This window comes from Amblyraja radiata, chromosome 2 (genome assembly GCF_010909765.2).
Source record: "Amblyraja radiata isolate CabotCenter1 chromosome 2, sAmbRad1.1.pri, whole genome shotgun sequence".
Taxonomy (NCBI): domain Eukaryota; kingdom Metazoa; phylum Chordata; class Chondrichthyes; order Rajiformes; family Rajidae; genus Amblyraja; species Amblyraja radiata.
The window spans coordinates 94,943,444-94,964,183 of record NC_045957.1 but is presented as its reverse complement, the minus strand read 5'-3'; the positions used below and the strand labels follow the sequence as shown (position 1 = coordinate 94,964,183).

The 20,740-nt window shown below is 41.6% G+C and overlaps 1 protein-coding gene across 1 annotated transcript in view; it reads right to left on the bottom strand.

Moving 5' to 3' along the window:
* Positions 1-9,974: 9,974 nt before the first annotated feature.
* lancl2 (LanC like 2) overlaps positions 9,975-20,740 on the bottom strand; it is a 50,877-nt gene continuing 40,111 nt past the window's right edge. Inside the window, exons 6-9 of the mRNA XM_033050538.1 lie at positions 18,845-19,027; positions 18,043-18,219; positions 15,391-15,463; positions 9,975-11,337 (exon numbers count right to left, since the gene is read on the bottom strand). Coding sequence (XP_032906429.1) covers positions 11,261-11,337; positions 15,391-15,463; positions 18,043-18,219; positions 18,845-19,027 — 510 coding nt within the window. The 3' untranslated portion in view covers positions 9,975-11,260. The remainder of the gene's footprint in view (positions 11,338-15,390; positions 15,464-18,042; positions 18,220-18,844; positions 19,028-20,740) is intronic.

Sequence of the window (20,740 nt, the reverse complement as noted above, 5' to 3'; positions counted from 1 at the left end):
TCATTTTTCATTATACAGTTCTTAAAATATTTGGTGAAAATGAGTTGCTTTCCATTTGCTGGTAGTTCTGCTCTGACACGTGTTCCCACGACGTGAACTCGAGTTAATATGATTGAATTGGGTAACACCTTTTTATTAATGGGTCACATTAGATCGGGAACTAAAGTACCACTTAAATGTAACTTTGGAAATTGACAGTGGAAAAGGCAGACTTGTTTAAAAAATAAACCTCCCTGCAGTAATCAAACTCCATTGTCTCTTAAGAATCCAGTTTGTCAGTTTCACTGCAGGTAGACACTGAAATTAACAAAAATCTCATCTATTAACTTGTGCAATGTTACTCTATTAAGCAATGTAACATGCAGCCTCTAGTATTTTTAGTGTGCAGGTACAAAAATAAATATAGGCCCTTTATTTTTGACCATCCTGCGTGTGTGGTTGGGGGACACTGTGCATCTGAAACTTTCTAGCCCTTAACCTGCTTTTCTCCATTGGCCCAATTGTTATCATGCAACCTTCTCTAAAACAAGATTTCTTGGGAACACATAATAGCGGAACTACCTGTACGGTATTCACTTCCATTGTATTAAAGAAGCAGTTTCTATATTCTGGGCACCTATTTATGTTATCTTTCAATTAATGGAGTAGTACTATTGATGCGAACGATCAATGTAAAATAAAATTTAGTTCTGCAATATGCTAATTAGAAACTATTGTGATTTATGTTTTCAAATGCAATTTTTAAAAAAAAAGCACATTACCATTTCTCATTTCCTCCATACTAAATGGGCTATTCAGAAGGTGTGAAATCGTTCTTGAGCATGTTTGTTTGACCATAGCCAAAGAAAATACTGATTAGATACTGGATGAGCATTGGGATTTAAAACTACAGGATTGTTTGCTTGTGCACAACAATAAAATCTCCTTTCTTAAAAAAAACTTAGTTATAAGGGATGATGTGAACTTTATATATTTGAGTGGAATTAAAGTTTATAGGGGCCCAGGTATCTGATCTCTAAAATTAAGGTTGAATGTGAAAATAACCTCTGAATACAATATCCAGAAAGTCTTGATTTTTAGAATCATAGGACTAAAGCATAGAAATAGGCCCAACTCTTCCATGCCAACCAAGTTGCCTAACTGATTTAGTCCCACTTGCCTGCACCTAACCAATATCCCACCAAACCTTTCCTATCCTTGTACCTGTTCAAGTATCTTTTAAATGTTGTCTTTGTACCTGCCACTGCTACTTCCTTGAGCAGCACATACTGCATATCCACTACCTTCTGAAAAAGTCATCCCTCTGGTCCATTAAAAAAAAATCTTCCCTCCCCTTGTGCCCGCTAATTTTAGATCCCCTATCCTGGAGCGTAGACTGGTCTTATTACTGGCGATTATTTCAAAAAATTCAAAACCGGCCGCGACTAAAAATAGGTTGCCGTTTTAAAAATCGGTAATTTTTTAGTCTAGGCCGGTTGCGATGCTAGTTGAAGGTGGTTTGCGGAGGTTGCAGGTAGTGGAAGGTCTTACCTTCCACTACCTGCAACCACCTTTACAGTGTTTATAAAAGCTTCTGTACATTGTTGGTGCTGCAGTTGTCACCCCAATGGAAGGACTTCAGGGGCTGATGGACATGCATGCAGTGAATACTGGCTGACCATCAGCGTTAAGACAGTTACTACGGGACAGGATACTCCGCTCACCCCTGAAATTACCCTAAATACAACTGTTGGAAACTGTCAACAAATTCTCCCACCTATGGTGACTGATGGCCTCTCTAGTGAGGAAATTAATTTGCGTTCAGGAAAGGCAGTAGGAGGCTATCAAGTGGGCGTGGAAGAACAGGAAACCCAATCAAGACCAAGATAATTGCTTACAAAGTGTGTGTCTTGAGCACATTAATGTACACCAGTGAAACTTGGACAAATTTTAAGGACAAAAATTGAATAATTTCATTTCTGCCGCCTTTGGATTCGAGGAGTTTCTTGGCAGAACAAAATCATCAATGAATCTGTCCTCTCGCTGACCAACATGCCTAGCATCCCTATGATCCTCAAGTAGAAGCATCTCTGCTAGCTTGGACATGAACACAGGATGAAAATTTGATGCATCCCCAAAGATGTACTGTACAGGGAGGTCGCCTATGCGAGGCCAAGAGGAAGACCAAAGCTTTGCTGCAAGGATATGATTAAGTGATAACAAATTTTAACATTGGTATCAACAAATGGGAAACAGCTGCTGAGGACCGGGTGCTATGGAGAAAGGACATCCAGGCAGTTTTAAAGCACTACGACAGCATGTGGTTCAAGATCTTGGAGGCCAGGTACCAACGCCAAAAAATAATAAACGGTAACAGCAGAACACACCCCAATCCAATGGCTGGAGACAACTTGGCCTGTGAAAGGGTGTACCTGTCAAGAATAGGCCTAGTGAGCCATAGCAGGAAATTCAACCACTAATGTAACTTTCCCCTCCAAGCAGGACAAAGTCAAATCCGTTCCATCATCACTTGCAGATGGATAGATGCCAACCACCACAAATTGGTTACAATACAGTTTTATTCGTCACATTGCACATAAAGTGCAAGTGAAATGAATTTGCCAGCAGCGGTACAATGATAAAGAACACACAATACACAATAAAAATTTAACACAAACATCCACTGTAAAAGGACTTACTTGACACACAAAGTCTTTTACTACATAACTTTATTAAAGGCACTACACACACTATGCCCTAGCTGTCCGTGGTCATCACTGGAACTAGAGAGCGAGCTGGAGGTGGGGAAGCTACAATTATACAAGAGACAATGGGGAGTGGTTAGTAGTGGTGAGGTCACTATGTTAAAGGAGCATGCACTGATCTACATCCTTCCTCTTGGAAACAAAAGCGACCACGGCTCATACGCTAGAATCAGACCATAAGCAGGGAACAGTTAGACTATATCATGATACAGACTACTCGCACACTCCGTACCGGACAGGCGGCTTGACCAACCGCCCAGAGCAGGTGCGCAACCCGCCTTCCCCTTCAACCGCAGGAGCTGCAGGTACGGGGGCAGGGACAGAGATGGGAGATCCGGGAGACGAGCGCCCAGGGGAAGGAGGAGAACGGGGGGGCGAAACAGGTACACCTGCAGGTGAGGCAGGAGAAGGAGGCTGGCGTGTGCGGGGCACGGAGAGCTGAGAGGGCAGTGTCCGGGGCATGCGAGGAGTGACGGGCAGGAGGAGTTTCAGGAAGTGGGGAATGGACAGGCGGCGAAAACGGGTCTGCGGGAGGCGGAGCAGGCTCGTTGACAAGCAGCAGGTGCTGGCGTGTCCGACGGTACACGGTGCCCTCGTAGTCAACCAGGTATGACCGGGGAGAGTCAGCATTTCCAACGACAACGGCTAGCCGGTGATGACCGGAGGTGGACTTCATCCGGACAACCTGGCCTCCAATTGGAGGCGTGGGTTCGAATCCCACTTCTGACACCATGTAAAAGTCCTTACTTGACAAACAAAGTCTTTTACTACATAACTTTATTAAAGGCACTACACACACTATGCCCTAGCTGTCCGTGGTCATCACTGGAGCTAGAGAGCGAGCTGGAGGTGGGGAAGCTACAATTATACAAGAGACAATGGGGAGTGGTTAGTAGTGGTGAGGTCACTATGTTAAAGGAGCATGCACTGATCTACATCCACCACAGCATTCATCACTGTGGTGGAAGGCATAAAAATTGGCCAGTCCTCCTCCATTTTCCCCTGTGGCCGGGACCTCAACCCTCCGCAGCTATTGCTGCGGGCGTCCAGATGTTCAGGCAGGTAAAAGTCCAGGTAAGTCCAGAATCGGTGCCTTCCCCACCGGAGACCGAGGCTTTAGGTTGGTGTAGGTCGCAGGCCGGCGGTCGAAAGATTTAAAGTTCCCGCCGCGCCGCAGCCAGAAGCACCGCAGACCGCAGGGCCGGCAGTCGAAGCTCCCCTCCAGGGGTGAATGTAAGTCCACGCCGGGCCCGCGGTAGAAGTAGGCCGCGGGCCGGCATTCGGAGCTTCTTCCCCCCCCAGGTGCCCCACGAGGGATCCCGGGCTGCAGACGCCGCGCCAGCTGGAGCTCTGCGGATTGCGGCTTCAGGCTGCCGCAGGCCAGCGAAACGGACCGCTACCTTCCGGCGAGCCCCAGCGTGGGCTCGCCCGCTCGACGCCGAGAGTCCACGCTGCGCCCGCCGCTGAAACCCCGGACGCGTATCCGGGAAAGGCCGCGCTGATCCTCGCTGTTAGGCCACGGGGAAGGAGACCTGGAAAAAGTCACCTCTCTGTGGAGGAGGCGACCAAAGCGGTTTCCCCCTTACCCCCCCACACAAGAAACATTAAAAACCACTTTAAAACATGCTAACATTTTTTTTAAAAAGTTGAAAAAACGAACACGCTGCTGGCAGGGCGCCGGCTTGCAGCGCCCCCACCGATCCGGACAAATGTTAGGCCACATTTGGAGTATTGTGTGCAGTTTTGGTTGCCCCTTTTAGGAAAGAGTTGAAGTGGTTTATCAGAATGCTGCTTACATTGGAGGTTATAAGGTTTTAGAGGAGTCTGGAAATGTTTGGATTGTTTTCTCTGCAGTAGAGGTTGAGGGGAGACCTGATAGAAATACAGGTATATAAAATTGAGAAGTATAGATAGGGTAGACAGTCAGAACCCTTTTCCTAGGATGGAAATGTCAGACTACAGAGCATAGCTTTAAGATCAGAGGGGGGAGTATGAAGATGATGTGCAGAGCAAGTTTTTTAAAAACAGAGTATAAAACACGGAACATGCTGCTGGGGTGGTGATGGAAGCAGATATGATTGTTTTCAGATGGACACATTGATATGCAGGGAATGAATGGATATGGATCATGTGCAGGCAGAGGAGATTAATTTAGCATCATGTTCAGCACAGACATCATGGACTAAAGGGCCTGTTTCTGTAATATACTGTACTTGAAGTCAGTTTGCAATTTTGTGCATGGGACAAAGACCCATCATTTATTTATCTGCCTCTGTACTCCACGCTTTGAGATTTGTAATAAAAATAATCACATGTGGTTAAAGTGCATATTGTCAGATTTTAATAAAGGCCATTTTTATACATTTTGGTTTCACCATGTATAAATTACAGCAGTGTTTATACATAGTCCCCCCATTTCAGGGCACCATAATGTTTGAGACACAGCAATGTCATGTTAGTGAAAGTAGTCATGTTTAGTATTTTGTTGCATATCCTTTGCATGCAATGACTGCTTGTAGTCTGCGATTCATGGGCATCACCATTTGCTGGTTGTTTTCTCTGGTGATTCTCTGCCAGGCTTGTATTGCAGCCATCTTTAGCTTATGCTCATTTTGGGGGTTAGTCCTCGTCAGTTTTCTCTTCAGCATATAAAAGGCATGCTCAATTGGGTTCAGATTAGGCAATTGACTTGACCACTCAAGAATTGACAATTTTTTAGCTTTGAAAAACTCCTTTGTTGCATTGGCAGTGTTTGGGATCATTGTCTTGCTGTAGAATGAACCGCTGGCCAATGAGTTTTGAGGCATTTGTTTGAACTTGAGCAGATAGGATGCGCCTATACACTTCAGAATTCATATGCTACTACCATCAGCAGATAAGTGAGCCAGTACCTTCAGCAGCCATACATGCCCTGGCCATAACACCCCCACAGATGTTTCACAGATGAGGTGGTGTTGTTTGGATCTTGGGCAGTTCCTTCTCTCCTCCATACTTTGCTCTTGCCATCACTCTGATATGTTAATCTGTACACACGACCTTTTTCCAGAACTGTGGTTGCTCTTTTAAGTACTTATTGGCAAACTAACCTGGCCATCCTATTTTTGCAGCTAACCAGTGGTTTGCATCTTGCAGTGTAGAAACATAGAAAATAGGTGCAAGAGTAGGCCAATCGGCCCTTCGAGCCTGCACCGCCATTCAATATGATCATGGCTGATCATCCAACTGAGTATCCTGTACCTGCCTTGTCTCCATACCCCCTGATCCCTTAGCCACAAGGGCCACATCTAACTCCCTCTTAAATATAGCCAATGAACTGGCCTCAACTACCTTCTGTGGCAGAGAATTCCAGAAATTCACCACTCTGTGAAAAATGTTTTTCTCATCTCGGTCCTAATAGACTTCCCCCTTATCCTTAAACTGTGACCCCTTGTTCTGGACTTCCCCCAACATCCTTCCTGCATCTAACCTGTCCAACCCCTTAAGAAATGTGTACGTTTCTATAAGATCCCCCCTCAATCTTCTAAATTCTAGCGAGTACAAGCAGAGTCTATCCAGTCTTTCTTCATATGAAAGTCCTCTGTATGTGGCCTCTGTATTTCTGTTCATGAAGTCTTCTGCGGACAGTGGTCATTGACAAATCTACACCTGAATAGTGTTTCTGATCTGTCGGACAGGTGTTTGGGGATTTTTCTTTATTATAGAGAGAATTCTTCTGTCATCAGCTGTAGAGGTCTTCCTTGGCCTGCCAGTCCCTTTGCGATTAGTAAGCTCACCAGCCTAAGGTTTGGCTAATGTCTCTAACAGTTTTATTCTTGTTTCTCAGTCTCATAATGGTTTATTTGACTTTCATTGGCACATCTTAAGTTTATCAACTCATGTTGATATACAGCAATAAAAGTTTCCAAAGGTGATGGAAAGACTGGAGGAAAGACTAGGTGCTGAGAGCTTTCATATACCTGCATTAAGGAGGCATTTAAACACCTGAGCAATTACAAATACCTGTGAAGCCATGTGTCCCAAACATTATAGTGCCCTGAAATGGGGGGGAGGGGATGGGGGGCTATGTATAAACACAGCTGTAATTTCTATATGGTGAAACCAAAATGTATAAAAATACCCTTTAATAGGATCTGACAATGTGCACTTTAACCACATGTGATTTTTTTTCCTATTACAAATCTCAAATTGGGGAATACAGAAGCAAATGATGGGTCTTTGTCCCAAACATAATGGAGGGCACTTTGTATTCAATAGACAATAGATGCAGGAGTAGGCCATTTGGCCCTTTGAGCCAGCACCACCATTCAATGTGACCATGGCTGATCATCCCCAATCAATACCCCGTTCCTGCCTTCTCCCCATATCCCCTGACTCCGCTATTTTTAAGAGCCCTATCTAGCTCTCTCTTGAAAGCATCCAGAGAACCTGCCTCCACTACCCTCTGAGGCAGAGCATTCCACAGACTCGCCACCCTCAGTGAGAAAAAGTATTTCCTCGTCTCCGTTCTAAATGGCTTACTCCTTGTTCTTAAACTGTGGCTCCTGGTTCTGGACTCCCCGAACATCGGGAACATGTTTCTTGCCTCTAGTGTGTTCAAGCCCTTAACAATCTTATAATTTCAATGGGATATCCTCTCATCCTTCTAAACTTCAGCGTGTACAAGCCCAGCTGCTCCATTCTCTCAGCATATGACAGTCCCGGGAATTAACCTTGTAAACCTACGCTGCACTCCCTCTATAGCAAGAATGTCCTTCCTCAAATTAGGGGACCAAAACTGCACACAATACTCCAGGTGTGGTCTCACTAGGGCTCTGTAGAACTGCAGAAGGACCTCTTTGCTCCTATATTCGATTCATCTTGTTATAAAGGCTTGTATTCAACAGAAGATGTTTGAGATCTGGATGATAAATTGTTTATGCAGTCATTCACTACAAAACAGGCCCTTTGCCGATCTGTGACCATGCAGTACCTATCTATGCACTTGGCTCATGGTCTTCTATAGACAGTGCTGGAGTAACTGAGCAGGTTGGACATCATCTGTGGCGAACAGGGCTAGTCAGGACCCTTATTCTCAAAGGTCCCAATGCGAAATATCATCTATCCATATTCTCCAGAGATGCGACCTGACTTGGTGGGTTACTCCAGCACTTTCTTTTGTAAACTAGCATCTGCAGTTCCTTGTTTCTCCATAGTTTTAGAAACATAGAAAGCAGATGCAAGAGTAGGACATTCGGCCCTTGGAGCCAACACCACCATTCAATATGATCATGGCTGATCATCCAAAATCAGTACCCTGTTCTTGCTTTTTCCATATCCCTTGATCCTGTTAGCCCTAATTGCTATATCTAACACTCTTTTGAATACGTCCAGCGAATTGGCCTCCACTGCCTCGTGTGGCAGAGAATTCCACAAATTCACAACTCTGGCTGAAAAGGTTTTACCTCATCTCAGTCATAAATGGCCTACCCCTTATTCTTAATCTGTGACCCCGGTTCTGGACTCCCCCAACATCGGGAACATTTTTCCTGCATCTAGCCTGTCCAATCCCTTAATAATTGGATATGGTTCTATAAGAATCCCACTCATCCTTCTAAATTCCAGTGAATATAAGCCCAGTCGATCCATTCTTTCATCATATGTCAGTCCCACCATCCTGGGAATTAACCTGGTGAACCTATGCTGCACTCCCTTAATAGCAAGTATATCCTTCCTCAAATTAGGGGACCAAAACTGTACATAATAACCCATGTGCTGTCTCACCAAGGCCCTGTACAACTGTAGTAGGACCTTCTTGCTCCTATACTCAAATTCTCTCGCTATGAAGGGCAACATGCCATTTGCTTTCTTCACTGCCTGCTGTACCTGCATGCTTACTTTCAGTGACTGACGTACAAGGCCACCTATGTCTCGTTGTACCTCCCTTTTCCTAATCTGACACCATTCAGATAATAATCTGCCTTTTTTTGTTCTTGCCACCAAAGTGGATAACCTCACATTTATCCACATTATACTGCATCTGCCCACCCACCCAAACTATCCAAGTCACCCTGCAACCTCAACATCCTCCTCGCAGCTCACACTGCTACCCAGCTGTGTCATCTGCAAACTTGTAGATGTTACATTTAATTCCTTTGTCTAAATCATTAATATATATTGTAAATAACTGCCTGCCATTCTGAAAACAACCCATTAATTCCTACTAATTGCTTCCTGTCTATCAACCAGTTCTCTATCCATGTCAAAACCCTACCCCCCCCCCCCCCCCCCCCCCCCCCCATACCATGTGCTCTAATTTTGCACACTATCTCTTGTGTGGGACCTTGCCAAAGGCTTTTTGAAAATTCCAGATACACCACAGCCACTGGGTTTCCCTCATCCATTTTATTTGTTAAATCCTCAAAATTCCAGAAGATTAGTCAAGCATGATTTCCCCATCATAAATCCATGCTGACTTTGACTGATCCTGTCACTGTTTTCCAAATGCACTTCTATTACATCTTTAATAATCGACTCGAGCATCGTCCCCAATACCAACACCAGGCTAACTGGTTTTCTATGCCTTGTGATTCTAGTACTTGTCAATATATTTAAATACCTGGGCCAGCCCTCTGCCAACACATTGTTTGGATGTGTCTGGGAACTAGCAGATCCTGGTGGTCACAGGGAAAAGCATACAAACTCCACTCAGACATTACATAAGGTCAGGATTGATCAGCTGCACCACTGTCTCCTAGCCAGAATTTATACTTGCAGAGTATAAAAAGCCAGCATGTTGCTATGCCAACTTAATTTAAATAAAGTTTGTCTAAAGACTGGATTCTTCTTCATTAGTCAGCTCAAGATTGCTGTATCAGCATATGCAAATCCATGTTTTAATCTAAAACATGGTTAAAATCCTGTATCCAGCAGCATTCCCATTTGTCAGTGTTTCCTCAGTTTGATTTGTTTTAAATTAATGCCAGACAGTCTCTTATCTTCATTGTGTTTGTATTTTCTGTGTAGGTTTACAAACCCAATTTGAGACAATTATTTAAAATAGATCTTTGAACAGCAGATGGCACTGCTGCTCCTCTAAGATGCATTGCCAGGAATCATTCCTCCTCAAAGCACCAGTTTACATCAGTGAATCAAGACCTTAAAACATATTTTATATACTGACCTTTTGCTGCTTCTAGGGGTCTGTCTGTCTAGTCTTGTATGCTTATGACTAACAAATTCAGGCAGAAGCCATTTTTCTTCAAAAGAGATAATATAATAACAAACAGTAACAATAATTTAACTACAAGGCTGTGACAAGCTGCTTGAAATAATCCATTCATATGTTAACAATTCTTTATAATGGATAGCGAATCTGACATCATCAAGGATACTAAAAATACAAGTTTCCATGATACGTACCATTAGATTTGTCATTTTACATTTAAAGTGAGTATGAAGCCAGTCAATAGGGAGCAGTGTTACCATGTACACCTAATATATATTTGATTTTTGTATGTTACCTTAGCACAGAGAGGAGTGAAGTGCAGTAGAGGTACAGAACTCCCCAACAATCATTAAGGACATATACTTACACACATATTTGCATTAAGTCTGTGGAAGTTTAAAGTGTCCCACCAAAATTGTTCAAATTTAAAACCCCTACCTTAAGAATATCTTTTAACATTAAAAATACATTTCAACGTGTTATTTCTCTGCAAAAAGGCTGCAAATAAAAAAAGCCCAGTTTGCATCTACATTACTTCCAAATATATGTTATTCAGGAGGCAAAGAGCATGGAACTGCTCACAGTAAATACTTTGAGGTTGCTTGTACATTTTAATTTTTCTGCAACAACTATTCCTTATCATTAATAGTAAAACCAGCATTAAAACAATATATTTGTATTATAAGCAGTGTTGCAAGATTGTAACATATCCGATTAAAGATAATGCAAGAGTGGGAAAGAAATGAAACACGCAAGAAAAATGTTATTGGGGGCAAATTCTACTTTTTTTTTCCTCAGCACAAACCAACTGCTAGATTTAGCAAATGCATACTTTATTTTCTGCCTTGTTGCAATAAAAAAAAAATAATCAAAACATGACCAGCAACCCTGACTACATATGACAATTATTCAAAGTGTCTTTTCAAGCAGAATTAGCACCAGTGGGTCAATGTTTGGCTTCTTCACATGCACGAAAAGTACTATGATGGAAATTGCATGGATTCTAAATAAACAGGACCAAGACAACCTAAGAGGCTAGGATATTATACAAGCACACAATCAAACACTGATGTAAGCACATGTCAATTTTAGGTATTTCATTTTGTTGAAACTGGAATGCAATGAATTGCAAGACAAAAGATTTTGCTCTGATTGTTGCCTTCAATTTTTTAAGTTCTTGAAATAGCATTAAATTTAGGCTGTGCAAGTATTCAGAAAAGAGGTACCGAGGTCCTATTCTCCACAGAAACGATGTGGTCCTACACCATATCCAAAATCATTCAATCTTCAAGTAGCACAACTTTGTTATACTTTAGAGTTCCAAGGCTGGAAATCGGGCTGTCTCTGGATTCAAAATGTCAGTCAAGAAGTGAATAGCTCCGGCCATCCCTGTAAAAAAATATCCATATTACTTTGACATCTGCACAATTGTTCTGTCATTTTAAATTTATTTTGTCAGCTTGGTGACAAAATCCATGGAAACTAGTAATTCTGTTAACTCAAGATCACGGACATTCAGATATAAAAGCTCCCTATCCATAAGAGTGTAGTAACTGGAGGCCTGAAAAATAGGAATCCAATTAACTATCTGAAACTCCGACCTGAAATGCCGCCGAACCATAACCTCCAGAGATGCTGTCTGACCCGCTAAGTCGCTCCAGCACTTTGCGTTCCACACAAGATTCCAGCATCTGCAGTTTCTTATGACTAAATCATCTGGAACCATTGATCAACCGTAGAAATAAGAATAGCTCTTCCGGGTTCTCTTCTGCTATTCATTGAGGGAACAGCTATTCTGCTAACTTAACTCCTAAGTAGTTTTGTTTTTATAATATTCATATTTATATGAAAAAAACTTAGCTTCAAGGTTTTCAATTGATCCAGTATACCCATTTTTTATTTACCTCACATACTAATCAGGGAGAATGTCAGGCAGTACTCAGAGCACATATTGGAGGGTGGGTCTACTGAGACACTATGGGTTGAGCTCTAAAATACGAAAGGAGCAATCACTAACGGGATTATATTATAGGCCAACCAATAGCCAGTAGGAGATGATAGATCAGATATGTAGACAGATTATGGAGGAATGCAAGAACCACATGGCTGTTGTGGAGCGTGACTTTAACCTCCCCAAAATTGACTGTGACTTACTCAGTGCAAGAGAATTAGATGGGGCATAATTTGTTAGGTCGGTAACCAAGGTTTCCTTTCACAATATGTGGATAGTCCGACTCGAGGAGGGAACATACTGGACCTTGTATTTGGAAATGAGCCTGACCAGGTGACTCTTTTTATGGTGGCAGAGCATTTTGGAGGGAGCTCTGACAACCATTAGTTTTAAGATTGTTTTGAATAAGGATAGGCCTTGATGTTGGAAGAAGGTCTTTAATTGACACAAAGTAGATTACAATGTTAAGAAGGCAGGAGCTAGGGAGGGTAGATTGGAAGCAGCTGTTATTGGCCAAGTAGTTTAAAGGCCAGCTGATCAAAGTGCAGCATCAGCATGTCCCAGTAAGGAGGGATAAGGATGGCAAGGTAAAGGAACCATGGACGACCAAGATTGTAAAATTGGTCAGGAATAAAAATTAAGCATACGTGAAGTTTAAAGTTACAACAAACAAGCAAGTAGGAAAGAACTCAAGTAGATGATTAGAAGGGCCAAAAAGAGCCATGAAATGTCATTGACAAGTCACATTAAAGAAAATGGCGTCTTTTTATACATACATTAAAAACAGGGAGAAGGTAGGACCGCTCAAGAATAAAGGAGGGTATCTATGGTTGGAGTCAAAGGATGTAGGCGAGATGCTAAATGAGTACTTTGCATCTATATTCACCGAGGAAAAGGACTTGGTGGCCAGCAAGATCAGAATGGAGTCAATAGTGTTTTATTGCGAGAATATAAATATGACAGGGCATTTTGAGATTGAAGACTGAGTTTTTGTATACATGTATTTTAATAAAGCTTTTGATAAAATCCTCACGATAGGCTGGTCCAGAAGATTAAAATGCACAGGATTAACGGTGACTTGGTCACATGGATTCAGAACGGATTTATTCATAGAAGACAGACGGTTCTGGTGGAAGGAAGATATTTTGTTTAGAGGTCTGTGACCAGTGGAGTTCCGCAGCGATCTACACTGGGACATCTGCAGTTTGTGATGCATATAAATAACTTGGATGTAAATGTATAGGAAGGAACTGCAGATGCTGGTTTAAACCGATGATAGACACAAATAGCTGAAGACAGAGAGCATCTCTGGCGAGAAGGAATGGGTGACGTTTCGGGTCGAGACCCTTCTTCAGACTGGTTAGGGACAAGGGAAATGAGTGATAAAGACCAATGAATTAAAGATATGCAAAAAAGTAATGATGATAAAGGAAACAGGCCATTGTTAGCTGTTTGTAGGGTGAAGACGAGAAACTAGTGCGACTTGGGTGGGGGAGGAATAGAGAGAAGGAATACCGGGGCTACTAGTGAGGCTGCCTGTCAGAAGATCAGCTGTAGAAATGGGCGGAGAAATGGCAGATGGAATTTAATCCGAGCAAGTATGAGGTGTCGAATTTTGGGAGTTTGAATGTAAGGGGAGTCTCTATAGTTAATGCCAAGACCCTTAACAGCATTGATGCGCTTGGGGTCCAAGTTCATAACTCACTCAGAAAGGCAGCACAAGTAGTTAGGGTGGTCAAGGTGGTGTATGTTATTCTTGCCTCCGTTGCTAGCAGCATTTAGCATAAGAGTGAGGAAATCATGATGTAGCTCAACAAGACTTTAGTTAATCCGTTCTGGAGTATAGCTTGCAGTTCTGGTAGCCCGATTACAAGAATGATGTGCAGGCTTTGGAGAGGGCGCAGAGGAAGTCTACCAGAATGCTGCCTGGATTAGAGGTTAAACTACAAGGAGTGGTTGGATAGGCTTGGATTGTTTTCTGCGGAAAGTCAGAGATTGAGGGGAGACATGACAGAAGTATATAAAACCAGGACAGGCAAAGACAGTCACAACATTTTTCCCAGGGTGCAAAAGTCTAACACTAGAGGGCATAGCTATTAACTATACAATGAGAGGGGGAAAGTTTAATGAGATCGCGCACACACACACGAGCCTGGTTGCCAAATATTGCAACAGGATCTTGATCAGTTGGGCAGGTGATCTGAGTAATGGTTGATGGAGTTTAATTCAAACAAGTGCGAGGTGTTGCACTTTGCGAAGTCTAACCAGGACAGCACCTACACAGTGAATAGCAGGTTTCCTGGAAATGTTGTAGAGCACAGTGATTTAGGAATGCTAGTACATAATTCCTTGAAAGTGGCGTCACAGATAAAAAAAGGGTGGTCAAAGAGGCCTTTGAAACACTGGCCTTCATCAGAGTATTGAGTATAGAACTTGGGAGGTCATGTTACAGTTGTACAATACATTGGCGAGGCCACATTTGTGTTCATTTGGTCACCCTGTTATAGGAAAGATGATATTAAGCAAGAAAGGGTGCAGAGAAGATTTACAAGAATGTTGCCAGGATTCTGAGCTATAGGGAGAGCTTGAGCTATAGGGAGAGGTTGAGCAGGTTAAGACTTTATTCCTTGGAGTACAGGAGGATGAGTGGTGATCTTATAGAGCTGTATAAGATCCTGGGAGGATTAGATAGGGAATATACAGGTTTTTTTCCCGAAGAAGGGAAATCATGAACTAGCAGACATAGGTTTAAGGTGAGGGGGGAAAGATTTAATAGAAAACAGAGGGACAACTTTTCTTTTAAACACACACAGGTTGGTAGATACATTGAATGGGCTGCCGTAGGAGGTAGTCGAAGCAGGTACTATCACAACCTTTAAGGAACATTTGGACAGGTACATGGAAAGGTAAGGTTTGGAGGGATATGGGCCAAACACAGGCAAGTTGTACTAGTATGGTTGGGCATGTTAGTCAGAGTGGGCAAGTTGGGCAAAAGGCCCATTTCCACGCTGTAAGACTAGCGCATTGCTGGGGGTGGTAATGGAAGCTGTTATGATAGTGGTGTTTAAGAGGCTTTTAGATAGGTACATGAAAGACCAAGGTAGAGGGATAATGGATCATGTACAGAGAGATGAGATTAGTTTAACTTGGTGTCATATTTGGCGCAAACATTGTCGGCTGAAGGGGTCGTTCCTGTGCTGTATTGTTCTATGTTCTATACCAATCAATTTCACCTTTCCCAACATGCACAGATTCTATAATCAGCTACACTCAATTGCCAATTTACCTGCTAACCTGCATGTCTTTGGTATGTTGGAGAAAACTGAAGGACCTAGAAGAAATCCGCGCAGTCACAGAGAGAACGTGTAAACTGAATACTTTCATCATTTTCTTTTCATAACACTAATTATCTATTCCATTTAGTTTGGCAAATCCATGATTTGTTTAAATCTCAAAATATTATTAAAATACCAACATATTCAATGTTTTACCTTCAAACAAGGAATATGGTCTATCGGGGATACGACATCCATGAGTTCCGTAATCCAAACACCATTCTGCAAACTGTAAATGAGAAATTTTAAGAGATGTGACAGGTTTTTTATTTGGTAGATTTGTACACAAGGACCATATAACTTCCACCCCGTACTTTGAATTGTGAATAAATTAATTCAGAGCTTGTTTCTGAAATATGGGACAGTTTCCCCTTCTTTGAATAAGTAGGGTAAAAGTTATTATTGTATAGAAGTTCCTAATTTTCCTGCGTTTTTCTCACTTATCTGTTTTCAAAAAGTTCAGCTTTGAGAACTTGGACCAATAAGGAAAATTGCTTGAATTAAACAGAACACTTTTTAGGCAATTTGGGTTTAAGGGAATGGTTTCTAAATCAATTTTCACTGGATGATTAAACAGAAACAACCAATTGATGATAATAATAGAAATAATAATAATAATAATAAAAATAGTGATAATACTGAACTCTAATAGCCCTGTCCCATGGTACGAGTTCATTCCAAGAGCTCTCCCGAGTTTTCCCTGATTCGAACACTGAGATTTACGGTAATGGCCACTCGTCGGTACTCGGGGCTCTCGTGGACATTTTTCAACGTCTTCCCGAGTACCTGCCGTTAGCGTTACGAGCCGCTAAGAGACGTCCCCGAGCCCCGATGTACCCGCTACGTTCATTCTCCATGCTTACCACGAGAGAGAGCTCTTGGAATGAACTCGTACCGTGGGACAGGACTTTTAGAGTACTGCAAGCATTAATGGCTCTTCACTGTATAATATTTTGCAGAGCAAATAGCACTAGTCAGTAGTCAAATGGTACCTAAATGGAAATTAATATTTGATTTTTAATAATTGATATCATAGATAGAGAAATTTGATAACTACAAAAGAATAGAAAAAAGTTGTTAGAAAGTACATGATTTCCATTGTCAAGAATAAAGAGTCATTGAAACAAATTCCTGTTTTCGCTTTTTTATTATGGGGTATTGTGTGTAGATTGATGATTAAAAAAAAGAATTTAATTCATTTTAGAATAAGGCAGTAACGTAACAAAATGTGGAAAGTGAAGGGGTCTGAATACTTTCTGAATGCACTGTCTACCAAGCCAATTAACATACAAACCTGTATGTCTTTGGAGTGTGTGAGGAAACCGAAAATCTTGGAGAAAACCCGCGCAGGTCACGGGGAGAACGTACAATGGGGGAAAGAGGAGGGATGCCGGCGGAGGAAGAGAAAGGCTGGGGAGAGAGAGAAGGGGGGAGAGAGAGAAGGGGCGAGAGCGGGAAGGGGAGGGGGAGAGAGAAGGGGAGAGAGAGGGAAGGAGAGGGAGAGGGGGAGAGAGAAGGGGAGAGAGAGAGGAGGGGGGGGAGAGAAACATAGAAAATAGGTGCAGGAGTAGGCCATCCGGCCCTTCGAGCCTGCACCGCCATTCAATATGATCATGGCTGATCATCCAACTCAGTATCCTGTACCTGCCTTCTCTCCATACCTCCTGATCCCTTTAGCCACAAGGGCCACATCTAACTCCCTCTTAAATATAGCCAATGAACTGGCCTCAACTACATTCTGTGGCAGAGAATTCCAGAGATTCACCACTGTGTAAAAATTGTTTTTCTCATCTCAGTCCTAAAAGATTTCCCCTTTATCCTTAAACGGTGACCCCTTGTTCTGGACTTCCCCAACATCGGGAACGGGGGGGAGAGAGAGGAGGGGGAATAGGGGGGGGGTGGAAGAGAGGCCTGGGGGTTGGTGAAGAGAGGCGGGGGGGGGGGAGGTGGGAAGTGAGCCCGGGGGGGGGGGGGGGGGGGGGGAAGAGAGAGAGGCCGGGTGGTGGCGGGGGGGGGAGAGAGCCCGAGAGGAAGGGGAAAGAGAGAGCCTGGGGGGGAGGGGGGGCAGGGTAAAGAGAGAGCCTGGAGGTGGGGAGGGTAAAGAGAATTCCGGCGGAGGAGAGGAGAGAGCCCGGGGTGTGGGGGTGGGGTGGGGAGAGAGAACAGGCGACCGAGGAACCGAGGCGCAAGCGTGCAGCACTCGGAAGCCCTCAGAAGCTGCAATACAGAGCCCACTTACTCGTTCTTTCTGCATCTTTTGAAGAACGGGGGGGGTGGGGGTGGGGGACGGGTGAGGCAAGGGGGAGGGGTGCATGGAACATAGGGAAGCAGGCTGCAAGGAGCAGAGCCATTGTGACATCATCAGCGAGACGATCCCGTTTATTTTCCAAATTATTTGAAATATTTTAACATAAATGAGAAATAATGCATGAAATTTTCAGATAAGGCGAGTTTTGACATCACAACGTAAATCTCTATTGGAATATGTAAAAATTTCACCGTTAGCGCGTCGTGTTTTCGAAGAGATGTGAAACGTACACGAACATCACACAAATAAATACACAAGAGTTTTATGTATAATAAAGATATGACATGAAAGAAATATTCACCAAATGCTCACATCAGCATTTGCGTCTTGTGCATTAGATCTACCTGTAGGTAATGGCAACTTAAAAATTAGTGAGCAAGTATATAAAATGAAATATCTACAATTAAATTATGCAAGCATGAGATGTACAGTCGCTGCACTACATCATTAATTTGATATAAAATCCAGGGATTTATTATTCCATCCATATATCAACTTACTTTGCAAGCTCTATAGAGATATTTTCTGTCCTGAGTTAACTTGTACAGACAGAGGAAAGAGTATCCATTTCCTGCAGTTCCATGGCAGATTCCATAACCTTTTCGCAGCAGCCCTCGCTGCCAGATAACATCACTGCACTCAGTTGCATCTCTCAGGTATTTATCTTCTTTGAAAGTCTTGTTAGAAAAAGATACATTATTTTTTAATATGGAATAATAAAACAGCTTGTTTACTGAAGGTCAAATGGGTATTGCTTTAGCATGCTGGAAATCTTCAATAAATCTTGCGTTTGATGACGTACAATTCATATCTTCATCTGCAAACTTTGCACTGCGTTCTAGATATCATATTCACAACAAGAATTCAAAATTGCTGATTCCGACTTCTAAATTGTCTGAATTTATCAAACATTAGATTTTTTGAAAAGTAATATTTACTGTTAATCCTCTTATGTGCCTTGTTCTCTGAGCATCAACTGGCTAGAGAAGTCTGTAATCGAGGGGATCGAGAATAAATATTGCATCAATTGGGATAGAAATATGTTGACAAGGTATTTCAACCAACACTTGAAAACAAAGCATGGTTTGGGAATATGAAACCCATGGGAATACGACTATTTAATAGCAATTATAGGGCTCTAAAATGACCTTCACATTTGGGTTTGTTAGAAAAAGAATGTCATGTCCCTCTTCATTTTATTTCCAGCTACTCTAATTGAATCAGACAATGACAAAAATAATTTTAGAACAAAAGCATATCCCATGTCAGAAAATTCCTCAAGAAGCCTTTAAAAATACAGACCTTGTATGATTGTATCAACATGTGTATAACACCAGGAGCACCGTGGCACCAATGAACCAGTCTGTCAGTTTCATTGCTTAATGATGAAGGATAATTTCCGGACTTGAACTTTTTATGTCGCACATAGTCCACGCTGGGTTTTACCAATTCAATCAAAGTCTCTTGCTCCACCTTTGAACCTGGCTGGAACAGAATATTTTTAAAAACCTAACAAACAGCATTCAAAAATTATCAGAATAATTTAAACATTTATATATGGAGAGGTGGCAAAACTAAACTCCATTACAATAAACGCCAATAATGCAATCCTGGGAATTTATTTTTTGTACGTGGGAAGATAAATTAAAACAATACACGAAGCAGAAGAATACAATAGGTGTCAGGGCAGAACAGTGGGATTAATTTTGGATTATCCCAGTAAATAGCATTACAATGTTAAACAGATACCCCTGCATCAATTGTATATTTTACTTAGTCGAATGATATCTGGGGGAGTAAAAAACAGCTGATAGTGACATAGGTCTTCTGCCAGACAGGTCAAATTAAAAACAGTCCTAAACATAAAGATTTGGAGAGTTAATTATTGCATGGATTATAGTTTTATACAAGTGTTTTGCACAACTGACTTTGTACTGCCAAAATCCCATTTCAAATCGAGTTTTGGAAAGATTTGTAAAGACACTTTTACAAGTAACTGAGACAACTTGTGTAACTATCCTCTTAGTCTTTGAGAAACTGTCCTTTTTCTAAGAGAAGTTCTTGTGTTTTTTGTCGCCTCTGCTCTTTAAATATACTTTGCTTTCGGAGCAAATTTACTTCATTGCTGTAAGCCAAGTGAACAACTTTATCTCAAAATGGTTAATACATGTCCTTATCTGCTCTACTCTGTGTTCTGGAAAAAGATTCCACGGTGCTAATTTTACCAACTGCAAAGTCACTCAAATGGAGTGTTTCGTATTGGATAGATCAAATGAACATCACACTTCAAAAAAATATTTCTGATAAGCAGATGCGCTTTTTAAGGGCGAATTTCAGCAAGAAATGGAAAAGCCAGGAACATTAAACCTCATCCTCTCCATCAGTGGCCATACACGAATAGGAATAGGAATTCTGGATGAATGCCAGTGCCAAATGTTCAGTACACTGACATTAATCAACTTTGTTTAAACCCCAGGTAAACTTAGGACAATCTAATTTAATAATCTCTGCATTTTTCATTTCCTACTAATACCATTTTAAAAGTTGATTGATTTAAATGATGAAAACAGTGGATTTTGCATTTCCAATAGCAAAATGTGATGGACAAATAAGGAAATTAGATGTTCTTATATTTATAAAAATAGGGATAATACTTAATATTTCAAATTCAAATACTATTTCCTCTCATGCAAGGAGTACACTTGACATTTTTAACACATTAGGCTTTGGAAAACTATTTCTGGCATTTACTGATTACATACATTTTGAGTTCCAGTTTATACTACTATCATCGCATTCAAATTTGAAAGTACAGAGCAAAGTCCAGATTTAAATTAATTTTAAATTTTAATGTGTTCTGTTCCACAACAAAAATATTATATCTAGAATTTTGAAAATACTAGATCCCGGTACAATTTCAGCATTCGAAATTTAGCAAGTTCTACAAAGCAATCAATAACACATCTTCACATCACAATAATTTATTGTCATTTTCACCAGGGTGCAATGAGAATCCTGGTTCACATTAAACTCAAGAATAAACAGTATACATATGATAATGATAAATACAATAATAAATATCATGACAAATGCAAAACAGCAGAAAGGTGTCCAGAAAAACTAAAGTACAATAATGGAATAATCAAATGAGATAGAGTCATAGAGTGATAGTATGGAAACAGGCTCTTCGACCCAACC